This window comes from Pithys albifrons, chromosome 2 (genome assembly GCF_047495875.1).
Source record: "Pithys albifrons albifrons isolate INPA30051 chromosome 2, PitAlb_v1, whole genome shotgun sequence".
Classification (NCBI taxonomy): domain Eukaryota; kingdom Metazoa; phylum Chordata; class Aves; order Passeriformes; family Thamnophilidae; genus Pithys; species Pithys albifrons.
Genome location: NC_092459.1, coordinates 52,509,834 through 52,525,987, shown reverse-complemented (window position 1 = coordinate 52,525,987; position 16,154 = coordinate 52,509,834). Strand labels below are relative to the sequence as shown.

General features: G+C 37.2%; 1 protein-coding gene across 2 annotated transcripts in view; it reads right to left on the bottom strand.

Annotated features, from left to right (window-relative positions):
• Window positions 1-16,154, bottom strand: part of NKAIN2 (sodium/potassium transporting ATPase interacting 2) — a 559,103-nt gene that overhangs the window by 85,773 nt on the left and 457,176 nt on the right. For both annotated transcript variants that reach the window (XR_011697137.1, XM_071548996.1), the window contains exon 4: window positions 5,304-5,504. Coding sequence is in view for 1 of the 2 variants with exons in the window: in XM_071548996.1 (XP_071405097.1) it covers window positions 5,304-5,504 (201 nt within the window). In the remaining variant the exon portion in view is untranslated. The remainder of the gene's footprint in view (window positions 1-5,303; window positions 5,505-16,154) is intronic.

The window sequence follows — 16,154 nt, the reverse complement described above, 5'->3', positions numbered from 1 at the left end:
GCGTCATCCACATTTAGGGCGTTTTTGAGAGATCCAAGAGCTCTCTATCTATATAAATGGAATAGAGTCTTACGAACTGAATAAGAAAAAATTAAGCATGCTTTCCTCTCTGCAGCACTTGGGAAGAAGCACAGAGAGATGAAATGATTTTCCAAAGAACACTGTGGTAGATCTGGAAGCAGAATCCACTGATCTGAATCACAGCTCAGGGCCTGAACTGAAAAGATTTCCCTCTTCTGTTACAAGACAAGAGTTCAATAAAAAGTGCAAATGAAAAAATTGTATGTAGGCCCTGTAGCTAGAATTAGACATTGATGTGTACAGATGTTTGTGAAACTATGAGCATATGACTCTTTTTTAGCTGTATGACCAAAAGGCTCCTATGAAAATGCTCTTTATATGCTGAGTCAATGACTGCCTTAAGCCCTGACAGTACATACCAAGGTTAGCAGGGGTGTATAACCTGCACTCTGTCCCTTCCAAATACTGCCCTCTTCACGGTGAAGTGGTAGCTATACCTCCAGTCGTCTGGGAGTGGGTGGGAACTTTCATTCAGCCTCTACTGTGTGAATAGTATGTAGAATGCAACTCAAATAGTTGCAAATCAGATTCTCATTAGTACCCCTGACCTCATTCTTTACCTGGAACAATTCTCTCCAGAGAACCTTAATTTAAGTATATCTAGCCTTGATAACCCAGTAGGTCTGAAAATGAAATAGCCTCTCTAATGTAAGCAACAAGAATCAATAACCATTAAGCACATAAGTATGCTTTATTTTCTGAAGCATATAAGTATACAAGTCAAGCCATCACTAGGCCAGTTCATTTTGGTAATTTGTAGACACCGAGCTGGCAGAATTGTGGTCCTTGCAGAGCATATTTTTGGGGTCAGGTGCTCAAGTTGTAGCTCTGTAAATGAGACTTCCTGGGAGAGAACAGTCTAGTGGAGAGTTTTGCCCAGTATGTGAGCATGTGCTACATTAAATATTAGTTTTGTCCAATAAAGCAATTGAATTAGCTGTAGCCAAAATTATGCATTTTTCTGCATGTATCTGCAAAACTTTAAATAACTGTTACTGTCAAAATGTGACAAAGCGAAGTTCTCACCTTTGCGGATTCAGCTATGATATTCACCAAGAACTGGAGAGGGCAGGAAATGAGGGAGTTGTTCCATGGAAATACACAATCACAGAATTTTTAGGGTTGGAAGGAACCGTGGAAGATCATCTAGTCCAATCCTTCTGCTAAGACAGGGTTACCTTGAGCAGGTTACATGCAGGAAGCATGTACGCAGGTTTTGAATGTCTCCAGAGAAGGAGATTCCATGACCTCCCTGGGCAGCCTGCTCCAGTGCTCTGCCACCCTAAACTTAAAGAAGTTCTTCCTCATGTTGTGGTAGAACTTCTTGTGTTTGAATTTATGGCCATTATTTCTTGTCCTGTCACTTAGCACCACTGAAAAGAGTCTGTCATCATCCTCTTGACAGCCACTTTTGAGATATTTATATGTATGACCAAGATCCTTTCTCAGTCTTCTCTTCTCTACACTAAACAGGCCCAGCTCCCTCAGTCTGTCCTTTTAAGAGAGAAGCTTCAGAGCCCTAATCATCTTTGTGGCCCTCTGCTGGACTCTCTCCAGTAGCTCCTGGTCTGTGGAGACCAGAATAGAACATCATAGTCCAGATGTGGCCTCACTATGGCCAAATAGAGGGGGAGGATCACCTCTCTTGACCTGCTAGCCACACTCTTCCCAGTGCACCCCAGGATACCATTGGCCCTCCTGGCCTTCTCCACATGTTTTCCCAGATTCCAGGATTTCACAGCATGCAAAGAAAACCCCACTCTTAGCAGTTCTGTTCAGTTCCATGCAGCTGTGTGCTGCAGTACATGCCCATAAAAATGTTTATTTTGCAGCACTGCAAGCCTTCAAAGCTGCAGTGTGCTCACTCTGAATCCCTCTCTCTTTTTAACTTGCTGGAAGATTGTAATATGCAGAGATAAAGTCATAGCAGTGTGGCTCAATAACCAACGAATGAAGTGAGAGGTATGGATATGGAGAACAGAATAAAAATGGTCTTAACATGGTGTGTCCCACTGAGATTTTGATGTTGATTCACTTCAGAGAGGAAATACCACAATAATGGAGTAAAAAAGTAATTACAATTTTTCAAAATAGATTTCCATAAACATGAAATAAAATCAGACAGTGACTGAGGAAGATGTAATATGCTGACAAGGAAATGGCCACACGACAGACATAAACATGCATTATGTGGTCATTTTTTACATCTGAGATAGAATGATTGACATAATAATGGGCTCTACAGGGGCTGTAGTCTCCCCCCAGCATCACCCAGTGCACTAAGTGCTCTATGTCATGGGACAAAGGAGTGGTGGTGATTGCTTTGCTGTCCTTATTATCATTGTGGGTTATTCCACTGCTGCTTTGCACGCATAAATGCTAAATACCCAAACTGGGACAATCCTTTATTTATCAGAGGATTTTCTTCCATACACTAGTTCTCAAATAATTTTTGCCTATTTTGAAGTTTTTCTAGACCATAAGCATTCTGCTGGTTGAAGTATAGAGACCACCAAACTGAATTTTCTGTTACTTCAATATGAGATAAACTAGCAATTTTGTCCAGTTATTTGCTTATCCAGAACAAAATACACTCCTCAGTAGAAGCTGGCAAATTATCTGTGCATCATCACATCAGTTTCTCTACTATTCTAAGGCTGATGTTAGAAAATGAATGCCACCATTATGCACACTGGGCACTCCCCTGACTTTTGGCCTTATATAACCTTCTGCTTGTTTTAATCACTATTTTGTTCAAGCAGCAGGAGAAATAAGAACTCTCAAAAATTTCACTCAATCTAAAATCTATGTTGACTTACACAAAATTTGCAGCAGCATTTCTATGGTGCATAGTCTGGTGCTGTTTGCTTCTAGGACACATTTCTTTGGGGAGAGAAATTCTCTTGGAGATGATGAGTTTTTTGCACCTCATCAGCAGAATATCTGTCTGCAATCCTTGAAATATTTCACAGCTCACCTTGAGACTTGCTTTTTAGAAAGTACAAACCATGAAGGTTTTATATTTTTTTATCTTAGCTGTCATATTCTTTCCATTTTCCACTGCAAATATCATATCTATGAGAAGCCTAACCTTCTGTAGTTGCATTCCTTGTGAGCTTACAGCCAAGCTGTACAAAATACACTCAGTATATGTTTCCAGAGGCTGCTATAAGTGGTCCTCAGTGAAGATGGATGCCTTTGTAACTTTTTATCTGTAGACAGTAGAATGCATTCTTAAAAACATGCTGCAGTGCCAATAGTCCATGAAAAAGCCAAGATCAACATTAGCTTGACCATTGTCGTGAACATACAGAAATACAAATAGAGTACAAGTAACCAGTTTTGTAGGTTGTAATTTATAGTTTTACAGGTAAAGTACAAAATCCATTTAAGTGCCCATAAAAGAAAATTGAAGTGAAAGATTATTTTTTTTCTGCTAACTGGAGATAAATCTGTTGTAATGCTTGGGTTTGTTAAAGCTAATTTGCTGAAAACCTAGCAGTATCTGCTTTTCTTCCTTTGTGTTATATGTCACTGAGGAGTACCAGGTAATTCTTATGTTTCTCATCACATTTAATGTGGTAGTGAATTTATGCTAACATTTCTATTAGAAGAAGAGTCGCATGTCCACAACTAGGAATGCAAAAGGGATGTAAACTGTAGTCAAACACCAGATTTGGAAAATTAACCCATACTTACCTTCTGCAGCTCTTTACTTATAATAATCACATTTAGAGTAACATGAACAGAAATATAACAATGTAGTTGGCTACAGTTAGCAGATTGCCAATATTTCATTATTTTGAACCATTACCTTGACTTGAAAAGAATGATTCTAGAAACACAGCTCTATTTAAATACAGACACAAAAAAAAGCTTGTTACATCAGCAATGGAATTGACCTTGAACTACACATTCCTTAAGTTTCTGGTTCATAATTCATTAAATAAAAAAAAAAGGTAGAAAAATAACCTGGTTAACTCCTTTTAAAGGCTTGAAGATGGGAAGGCTCTGCAGAAGGATCTGGAGAGGCTGGATCATTGGGCTGAGGCTGATGGCATGAGGTTCAACAAGGCCAGGTGCTGGGTCCTGCATTTGGGTCACAATATCCCCATGCAGCACTACAGGCTGGGGGCAGAGTGGCTGGAGAGCAGCCAGGCAGAAAGGGACCTGGGGCTGCCGCTCAACAGCTGGCTGAACGTGAGCCAGCATTGTGCTCAGGTGGCCAAGAAGACCAATGGCATCCTAGCTCGTGTCAGGACAGAAACAAGCTTGCACCAGGGAAAGTTTAGGTTGCATATTAGGAAAAATTTCTTCACAAAAAGGGCTGTCAAGCATTGAAACAGATTGCCCAGGGCAATGGTTCAGTCACCTTCCCCGGAGGTATTTAAGACATGTGTAGATGTGGCACTTAAGTACAGGGAATAGTGTTGGACTTCGAAGTGCTGGATTGAGGATTTGGTCTTTTCCAATCAAAATAATTCTATGAAGTTCTAATTCCATGAGTTAAACTTGAGTGATAACAAATGCTGGGAAATAGAAAGATGGAAAAGCTGCTCACTTTTTGGATAGTGTGGACCACATTAAATGCTGTTCCCTCAAAACAAGTGGTGTTCATCCTTTCTAAATTTTCTGCAATGTAACAGTGTATTCCCATACTTCTAAAAAGAATTTAAGATTTCTGATTCTATTTGTCATACTAGTGCAACATTTTGGTTGTTGTTTTTTTCTTTTTTTTTTTTTAAAACCTTTTCCCATTGTGTTCCAGTGTCTATTGATTAATATGGTTATAGAAAAATTTATGAGATTTCAGTCCTGAGAACCTATCAGTGAATCTACTTTTACTCTTGGTTTTCCTTTTATGTTCAATTTGGTTGTCACAACAATAGCTGTAACTTTTTGTTATGTCACAACTTATATACTGTAGCTACATTTGAATGTAACCTACTATCAGTGGTTCATAGGACAGTCAGTGGTCAAAATGGAGGCCAGGAAAAGGAGAGTGTGTCATGTCAGCAGTTCTTAGAGCAATAATAAACATGTATGTTTGAGCTTTTTCCATGCAGGTACCTTGAATTAGCTGAAAGACAACAGAATTTCATACTAAACTAAGACTCTGAAGCCAGGGTTTGTGAATGAATGCCACAATCCTCAGCAATTTTGCAATGGCAAGAAGAAATCCAGAAAAGATGGTGGAAGTGAAGTTATCTGTACACACTTACTGCAAGGAGAATCTGAAGAGAACTGTGAGCCACTTCTATGTACTGATATTCAAGAAAACACCCCGAGACAGTGATATAACGATGATCCTCTGGTGCCCAGTCTGGTGCTGGGGTTACTGAGGTCACGGTACAGCCCGGCCCATTCTCCATCCACCAAGAACGATGCATTGATATATTAAAGGTCAGAATGAGATCTGTTTCCTGCAAAAGAACAAGTGAAGAATTAATGTGTGGGGATGGTACTCCAATGTCAAATGCCTCAGCAAGAGATTTCACAGCAGGAATGAAGAAGCAAAGAGTAGCGATAAAACTGCACTGTCACATGAAAGTTAGTGGAGCTTGCCTGCTGCAAGCAGAAGTAGCTGTAGCTTGGCAGGCAGAAATTCTTGGGATTAGAAAAATAATCCTGCAAACCAGGATCTGTTCCTAGACATTGTGGTAGCTTACACTGTAGCAGTCATTTCTGTTACAGTGCCCATTTTTCTGTGGATACCGTAAGGATTGATGGACATGCACATCTACACAGCAACCCTCCTCTGCTCAGTTCCTAGAAATAAAGCCTATGTTTTGTTGGTCTGAACTACCAAACTATACAAGAATTCTAGATGAATCAGAGTTTCATAGACTTCAATATGTATGGGTCACCTGCAAGGAGTTTTGTCTCCTAGACCTGTGGTAGCTCTACTGAAATATGGGAAAAGATGTAAGAAAAGGATTCTGTGCATTTTCTTACAGGCAAAACCTTTATGCAATGCCTCTCTCAGATTTCTAATTTCCTAGGAGCATGAAAGGAAATAGCTAGGGAATGTTGCCTTGTCTAAAGATTTCTTGGCTTGTTAAAAAGGAGAGGAAGAGGCATGCAACCTTTAACTCCATACAGCTAGTGCAATGGATTAACTAGTCAGCCATGTTTTCCATTGAGTGCATTTATAAATAGTTCATAAAGGATTAATAAATTATTAATATACATAATAAACAATACTATGAATATTACTTTCATAAATTATATGTGGTTGCACATTACTTAAGGGTGTTACACATAGTTGTAACAAAGCTATGGACTCTGTGGATTCTGTAATAGCCTAAAGTGTTTACCAACACTTTATGAATAATTTATAACTGTAACCTCATTGTAAAGTGTGACTATCTAGTCTGTGTGCATGTGCTCAGTCATGCAAAAAAAAAGTTGTTTTTAAGTAATGTCTTTGCAGAACCAAACTCTCTCCACACCTAACCTACATTTTTTTTCAGCTTGTTGTGTCATTAATAATTAACATTCTCATAAAGATTTTAAAATGTAACTATTTAATTAGTTTTATCTTGCCAAATGTAATGGAATGGTATTCGGCAGCAGATACATTGTGTCCACATTTCCCTTGCTTCAAAATCATAATTTTTTTCAATCCCACTTATTTTTCCTTTTTGCACTAACTCCTTTCAAAGAGGTTTTGGATAGTGTCACATGTCAGTTGATCTAATTACACTTGACACTGCAGTGGAGCTGAATGTTTTTTCTCTAAGTTGCAGTTCTTGACCAAAAGTACAGAAATTTTATACATTAATAAAAAATTAATTTACTACCCTGCAAAAGCACACAGAGCTATCAGATAGAAAGACCTTAAATATGCTTGTGACTAATAATTGACCTCCATTCTTACAACAGTCCAATCCTGCAAAAAATAAGTTATATGAGAAAAAGTAAATTGCTTCCTATTAATTTAGTCAGTCAATTAACATCAAGCATTTGAAGGTGATCAAAGCCACAGTGAACATTTGTATAAACTACACAAGATTCCCCCCAATATATATATATTTATGTGTGGCTATGTCTTCACTCCCAACAAACCTCTCCTTTCTCTGGACTCCTCCCTACCAAAGCTGTAGACACAGAAAAGTGCCTGCTATGTGTTTCTTGAAAATCAACATTTTTATCTTATACCCCAGCCAGAACATTATTTTTGTTTCTGGAGTAAGCGCTGCTACAGCCCTTCAAGTAGAACACTGGTCTTCTCACCTTGTGTGAGAAGTTGAAGAATGAATGTCTGTGGAGTAATTTTGCTTAAAATAACAGATTTATTCCTAAATGACTAAAATTTGATCCATCATGTTATTGTCAAAAGAACTTTCAGCCATTCTAGTAACTATGGAAAGTTCTTAACCTGTAGTCTCTTATCAGAGTTGTAGCACAAATGAATAGGACTCATTGTCTGTCTCTACTTTATCACTTGCAATACCTTCAGAAGAAGCACGATGAACTAAAAATATTTTACAAAGTGCAGAGAAGGGGTGAAAAATGTATTCCTTGAAAAAGAAAGGGATAAACTGGCTTGCAATAACTGAATATTTGTTATGCATCTGCCAGATGAAGTGAAAATGGATCAGGAGGAGCTAAACATAAAAATTCAGAACTAGTCTCTTGGGTAGGACATTATTGCTCTAGAGGCAGTTATTTTTGCTTACAAAGCATAGTGTAATCCAAAACTTTAAAAGTTTTAAGCACATGTAAATTTCCACGTTATGCAGGAAATAGAATCATATATTAAAATATTTATAATCACATATGTAAATGAAACTTCACAAAATCTAGCTTTCTTCCATCACTGAGTTTATCTCCAGGTGATTTTCTGAAATAATTTGTAAAATTTATGAAATTCCTTTGCTCTCAAAAAATCTTTTAGCAGTTAAGTTGAACACTGTGATTACAACTAAATAATCTTATTTTGTTCAGCAACAGTCTTTGACTGCTTATCAGTAAAAAATTACAGATCTTTATCAAATCTATATTCTATGTCCTTCTTTGAATAATCAGTAAAATGTTGTGTTGTATCCCTACAGTCATAAAATAGATCTGATATCTGGCACAGAAAATGTGATATTCCTTAATTTTTTATAATAATATTAATAAAAGAAACTCTACTGAAACCCCCACCTTCAGATCTTAAAGAACTTTGAATAATGTGGTTGAGAAGGTTTTCAAGAGGCAGTTATCACATATTGAAACAGCTAACAAGAAAGGTCAACTTCGGAAGGAGAACCATAAGCAGACATGAAATCTGATTCTGGTAAGATTAGACACCATACGTGGCTCAGGTCCAGCTTGGATGGATTAAGAAGCATAATGAAATAAGATTTTGACAAGCCAACATGGAAGTTAGATCTTGTAAATTCCTATACCCCAAATATGGGGAATAAGAATAAATATAGAAGGAGCCTATTAACTACAAAGCCAGTTGCTTTACAGTTAAATCTTCTCATGTATAAATTTTTGTGTGCTTTGAACTTGTCTATAACCTTCAAGCCATGTCCCCCTACATGCAACCAAATTAGCAGAGCAGTACTGAAGGTCACCCAGCTTACAAAACTGTTTCCCTTAGTGAGGAAACTGTTAAAGATTTGAATCCCCTTGTAGAACTGTGGAAGCCAACAAGGGGATGATGTATCTATCATTAACATCTCTTATACTGACAGAATTTAGAGCTATTTTTGGACAAACTCTGCTTGCTATTTGCTTTTTTCACTGTTTGAATACAGTTTTAGTGGACATAGACAAAGTCTACTCTGGAATCTGGGGATTTACTATACTCTCCAGGGTATTTGCTGTCTGTTTTCTTTCTAACATCTGTGGCTCAAACTTTATTCAGGGAAATGCAACGAAATGGTCTGATAAGCCTTGAAGCTATGAAAACTAACAGGAATTGTAGATCCATATTGGGCAAGCCAATATGTTGTTGTTCACAGTCTGTATGTCAAGAAAGATTTCATTATCCTAAATTCAACAAACAGCTGCTGCCTTGATGGACACAGAAATACATCTGTATGGGATTTATTGCCAACCACTGTGCTTCTTTTGTAAATTCTGATGGTATTTGTAATGCTTGTTACTGAAAATTGCTGCATTAAAGTAGATTTTGCTATTTATCAAAGAGGAAAAAACCAAAGAAAAATATTTAATAGGACATCTTTGCTGAAATTCTGAAGATGTGCTGGTATTTGTAGTGGTCAAGAGAACTACTGCCAGATTAGGCAAAGACTGGACTTTGGAGGTGTCAGAGACTCAGATCTCAGAGATTAGGATCTGAGACATCTTCAAATTAAGTCTGTAATTTTATTTCATCCTAATTTGAAAAATATGTTGGGCTCTGATGGTTTTGTGCCTGTGTTTAACATAGTAGATAACAACTTTTGCTGGGGTTAACTGTACAGTATATAACATTTTCTGGCTAAGGACAGCTGATGACAGAACATGGCAGCAGAAAGCTTTGTAAGAGCTGCCAGAAAAAGAATATAAGCCTCTCTGTAATAAACAGCACCAGAAGGACAGCAGTGTTTAAAAGGAAGATAGCTCAGTGTGTATTGTATTGCTACTAGAAGATATTAGTAAGTGTACCATCTTTATGCAATACTGACACCATATTAGTTTTACAATGATTTCTGTTGGTTGCACCTTAGAGAAGCTGATTCCAAACAGTGAAATGAGAGAAATGAGGCAGCAGTGGTCCAGGACAATTCTTCTTGAAAGTCTAGGAAATCTCACAGATTCAGGGAAGTTGAATTGTACTGACTTCAATGGTTGTGGCTTGCTGTGTCATGGGACATAAATTTCTTCCACTTTTCTAATTGGAATTGCTGAAACCTCTGCAAACCTGCAAGCTTTTGTACAACTTTTGTCAAATAAAGCCATGTAACCACTTGTTTCATTTATCAAACTCAAACTAGCAAGAACAGGCTGCTTGGAGACTGAACAATCACACAAGGTTTCAGTGATAAAAGGTCTGGGTCTGAAAGCATTTACAGTTCCGGATACCTCGGATGCACAGAGGCCTCTAAAGGCATTGTTCTCTTCTGTGATCTCACTTTTCCACTAAATCTAACTCCCACCAGGCAGTACCATTTTCTCATGCAAGCAGACCTGCTCCTGCCTAAAGAAAAATCTGTCCTCACTGGAGAGCCAAAATAGAACTTTCCAGAAGTAGAATTTTTTTCTTTTTCTCTCTCTCTCTCCACTATTCCTGAAAACGCATAGACGGTGCTATACAGAGATTGACATTGTCACTTTTAGTCCATGATATGATATTTATTGATAATCTTATGAAATTATTACAGCTACATTTAATGTTATCTTAATTTAGATCTTCCTCTTTCTTAAGAAATTAAATATGTACGTTGATAAAGATCAAAATTTTTAATTTGCTCTGTTTCTACTCATTAAAAGAGATATCTGCTTAGCTCCAGAGTATTAATTTAATCAGTTCAATGGCATCAACATTGTTTAGTAACATTGTTCTTCAAAACTTTTTTGGGCGGTCCCGTGGTGTAATGGTGAGCACTCCAGACTCTGATCACAAGGTTGTGAGTTCAAGTCTAAGTGGAGACCATACCAGGCAGTTCAATGCCTCCCTGCCATCCCGATCCCATCAGATCTCGGATGCTCAGCAGGGTCAGCCCCGGTTAGTACCGGGTGCTGTAGACAGTCCTGAGGACTTTGCCTCCCTGCCATCCCGATCCCGTCAGATCTCGGATGCTCAGCAGGGTCAGCCCCGGTTAGTACCGGGTGCTGTAAACAGTCCTGAGGACTTCACTGTCACTGTCCAAGCTCACTTGGCCATGGCAGATGGACCTTAAAACGGTGGGGCCAGTTCTGCGCACGCTGAGCCTCACCTAAAAAATCCACTGCGCAGACGCGAAGGGCACACCCCCACCTGGGGAGAGCCCTTCCCAAATCTTTGTTCGCGAAGTTTGGCCATACATCTTCAAAACTTTTTTATTGAATTATTTTTCAACTAATAAGAGAGTAGAAACTCTCAGTTTGTATTGCAAGGTTAACATGATTATTACTGTGCCATGATTTTTTTCATATTTAAATTGAATATTTTTAGACTAAGACTGTTCTGGGCTAAGACCCATTGAATTTTTTCTTGTGCAGAACAAGAGAATTAAGCCCTTCCTAGTAGCCTAATGTCACCTATCATAGGGACTGAGAAATTACAGTCACAAAAAAAATTTAATTTAGATATTGTACATATTTATTGAAGACCCTTAGAAGTGGAAATTTTGCAATTTCTTGGAAAAGTACTTTCTGGAGGATGTAAGCATGTGAAGTGATAAAATACACTGAAATAGGCAGCTGACCAGAGGTGCTCACATCCCAAAGTAGAAGCTAACTCTGTGGAATCTCATTTTTTTCTTATGGTGCAGTAATCAAGGATATAATTCTGGAATTGAGAAAATTTGTTTAAGGAAAATGAGTTAAATATAATACCTTATTTTGACAAATTGCCTTTCTCTGACAAAGACAGCTTGTCTTCAAGCCATGTTGATGCTGGTGTGACAGTTTTTCAGTCTCAGGTGATCTACATTGTTCTCTCCCTGGGGTTACCAGATCTTAGAAATCAAAAAAACCTACCTTTTTTAGCTGTAATAGACAAATCTATTCTAAATTTTGGATTAAACCTGAAGGTACAAAAATGCAATTTAAATATTTACTGGTGTAACTAGAAGATGATAATCCCACAGATATCTTAGAGAGTAAAGTTTTTGCTTTGGGGTGGAACTGAATGGCCTTATTTAGGGCATGGATCCAGAGCTGGAAATAGGGTATGTATTCCCATATCAAAGCTGTGCTCCATGTAAAAAAACCAAAAAACTAGCAAAGAATTTTATGATTGAATAAAACTCAGTGTGGTTCCAGACCTTTTTCTGAAGTGAACAGTCTGATTGGTTTCAAAACCCTGGTTATTCATTTTGAGCTGAAAATGCAAGATTATACTGCTTTCACAATATATCAGTACTAGATTTTTATAAGTAAGGCATAATGCTTTTAAAGATGTTTTAGTTCATTAGTCTCTTGGGACTGTGTTTCCCTCCCCTTAGTTTTAAACAGTAAAGGAGGTATGCCTCTTGTCTTGGTTTACTCAAGCAAATACGCAGATCAATAGTGCTTAGAATTTTCAGATACAAATATACCTCACCTCTTAATTCTAAATAAAACCCTTCTAAACACAAGGACATTTTATATTTGGATAGTATCCAAAAGACTGTGCAGAGCTTTCAGTGAGCTGGGAACACCATTCTACAGGCTGCAAACTGGAAGGTCTATGCTTTGACTAAATTTGCAGCAGGTAATTAACATCCTCAAAATTCCTCCCTTTTCTAGAATAAATGGTTTACCAAATTACCAAACTACTTCAAGTATATTTTGCTTGATCATCACTGTACAAAAAGAATTTAGGATGGTCCAATAATTAGTAAGGAAGGATGCAGAATTTTAGGGTGTACACCTTGAACATCAGAAAGTTTACAGAATGTATGCAGAAAGACATTCCAACTGACATGGTTTGTTAGTGTCCCCTGGTGTTGGTTATTACTTAGTATTATGTGCTGTAAAACAAAGTGCACATGTACAGTGATAAATTCATGTTTTCTGTTTCTTATGAATTTTATTATCCTTTAAAATATAAATAACTATCTACCTTCTCCAGACTATGCAGAAAACAGTAAGGAGACTTGAACAGAGTTCTCAGACCACAAAAAATGATGTTGTCATGCCAGAAGATGTGTTATGAAATGTGAGATCATTGTAACACAAAAGGGCTTCCTGAAGTACCAGGCTAAGGAGAAATACATGTTGTGTACATTGTGCTCTATGAGATAAGCATTTCTAGCCAGTAGAAATTTTAAATGCATTAATATCTCAGAATAATTAAAATGAAGCCTGAGTAAGCTGGAAAACTACTAAAAAAGAATGTGGAGACATCTTACTCACTTTGATTCAAATCTATCCCAAGGTGAATATTTTCAAAAGGATTTACTTCTGTGGGGATGTTGCAATGAGCTAAAGCATCAATTTATAATATGTAGCTAAGTCTCACAACACTTGCATTCTCAGTACAAAATAAAATATCTAGATTTAAAAGGTCTGAATTCCTCTGAAGTCAATAGAAAGGAATCAGTTGAAAGAGAGTGATAACCTATTCTTGAAGGACTCTGAAAACCTGATTTTGGGACATAAGATGTTGAGCAGCACACCAGCCACAGACTGATTATCAGGACGCATAGGAGAAGAACTGTGGGCCATTTCCATGTCATCCTTGAGCCCCGTTCAAGAGATGGTGTGGAATAACAGAACTGCATCCACTATTTCAGGCTCTTTCACTATAACTTATGCCACTGTTGAGCAGGCTGATAAATGTGATATCCACACTATTAGGTTTACATCTGAAACTGTACAACATTCATGTACCTTGAAAATTTGGGCCAATAAAAGTCAGATCAGTGAAGACACTACTACATGCTTAGCACAATGTGCACAAAGCCTGCATGCAGCAGTCTTTACTGCAACACTGATGAATATTTATGATTTCTGACCATTGGTTTGACATATTTTACACCTAGGTTTGATTTTTACCAATTTTAAGGGATTGCACATCTGCAATCCACCAGGTGACACAGGAAAACCTGTGTCACAGTTTTGGATTGTCATGTGTGGCAAGAGCTGCTTCTGCCTGAACTATAGTTACCCTACAGATGTTAAAAAACACCTTCAGTTCCTGCCTGAAAGATTCTATTTAGCTTTTTAAATGAAAAAGACATTTGTCACAGGAACATGTTATATGACTCTGATAAACTTCAGTTCATAAAGTGTTCATTCGTGTCCTTGTAGGTGATGATGGTTATTATTAGAATACCTAAGGCTATATCAGATTTGATAAATCAGCCTCTTTACATTAAGTAATTAATTTAGCAGTAGGTGAAATTACTCTCTCTTTTTGTGGTGTGATATCATATCACTCAGCACAGGCCACAGATTAGTTTTATTAAAACCAATTTGATTATCCACTACTGTCATCTAAGCGCAACAAAAATAATATCTAACTTATACTGAATACAGAGCAAATTACTTTGTGTAATACTTTGTATATTGGCAGCTTCCTGTGTTTGAGAATTATTTTAACTACTTTTAAAAAACAAAGTACACAGTTTCTCTCCTGTTCTAGAGCTCATTTTTTGTTTGTTTTTTTGTTTGTTTGTTTGTTTTTAATCTGTGCCTGGAAAGAACTTTAAATAATGAGAGTACTACTCAGTAAATCCATTTTTAGCTAGTTTAGCATTCAAAATGAAAAGAACAGGAATATGAACCACACTGTAAAAAAATGTAAAAATATATTTTGAAATTTTTTTAGAAAAATGTGACTGTTTTCCAAACTTGTTGGGGTGCTTATACTGCATTTGAAATCTGGAAAATAGCAGTCTCACATATCTAATGAGGTGATATGGGTTCAAATCCTTGAATCAGAAATGAAAAATAAGCTATTCATAAAGTTCTATTCTGACATTACAAGTCTCATGGAAACAGACAAAAAAACCAACTTCATCACCATTAATAAACAAATGATAACCTTGGACAAGCTGATGTTAACAAACTTTTCAGTTGCATGTCCTTTCCTCATGTGAGCTATTGCTATGATGTGACAATGCTCACCACTGTAGTAAATTACAGCCTCCTAAGTACAATTCAAATCCATTTAAAAGGATTCAGTGAATAACTTTGGGTAAAGGTATGGATTTTATTATGTTTTCAAAACACTCCCTGAGGAATAATAATATCATACCATGCTTGGTTTGTTTGGTTTTTTTTAACTCCTATGAAGGAAAATACCTCATGTACTGTAAAAGAAACTGTAGAAATTTAAACCAGTTAAGGTAGTAGTTCACAGATGAATAGCCTGTCCCATTTTTGCATGTTGTCTGTGTTGCATGTAATGCTGCTAAAGCATAAGAGGACTATCTGCATAAGAATATATGTGTTCTTACATATAATGAGAGCACATCTAATTTAAGATGGTAAAATCAACTAAATAAAAAGATCTATTATTTTGCTGATCTTAACACCAGTTTGTACAACAGATATACCAGCTTGTATAATATATGCAAATTGTACAAAAAAATATGCAGATTCAGTGTGTGGAGCTAAAATTTTGAACCAATGATGCTCTTAGGTGGTAAGGAGTAATTTTTCAGATATCACACTTTTTTGGTCTAAAACTCTTTACATCAGTTTTTGTTTCCCATGATTTAATACTCTTTTCTCGTAGATACAAGTATTTTCATCTGGTATTTTGTGGAAGATATAGCAGTTAAGAGATAAACTATGTTATTTAATGATGAAAAAAACTGGTATTATATTGTGCAGAGTAGTCTTGCAAAAACTTTATTTTATATTTAAGAGATAAATAAAATTTATATAAATAGTAATAATACAGATTTATTAAAATCTAATCAAATTGCTTTTTTACTTGAGGTACTAAATGAATATATAAAAGATACTTTGTAAAAGAAAACACAGAAACCCCTGTTAATTGAAGAGTAGGATCTAATACCTGGAAGGCATCCTTAAAAATTAATTCCTGATCAGCTATGTTTTCATGGCAGTTCACTGACCGTTCATGTCAGCTGTCAGCTCCATTGTTGCTGAAGACTTAATTTTGGATGCTTTGCTCCATCTCACAGGTCTGTGCAAAAGGGTAGATTTGCTTTCAGTTCAAATTTACATTGAGTGGTCCCCAGACTGTTTGAATGTGAGTGGTCTTTGGCTCTGCTCTCAGACAGGACCATTGATAGTCTTTTCAATGAGAATGGAGCTCTCCCTGTGGCTTAGCACTGATAGTCAGGGAAGCAGCTCTGCAGGAAGGGACCTGTGGGTCCTGGTGGGTAACAGCCTTCTGGGTTGTGTTAGGGGCCAGTCACCAGCAGGCCAAGGAATGAGATCCTTTGTCTCTGCTCAGCGCTGCTGAGAACAAACCTGAAGGACTGGGTCCAGTTCTGAGCTTCCCAGCACGAGAGAAACATGCACAG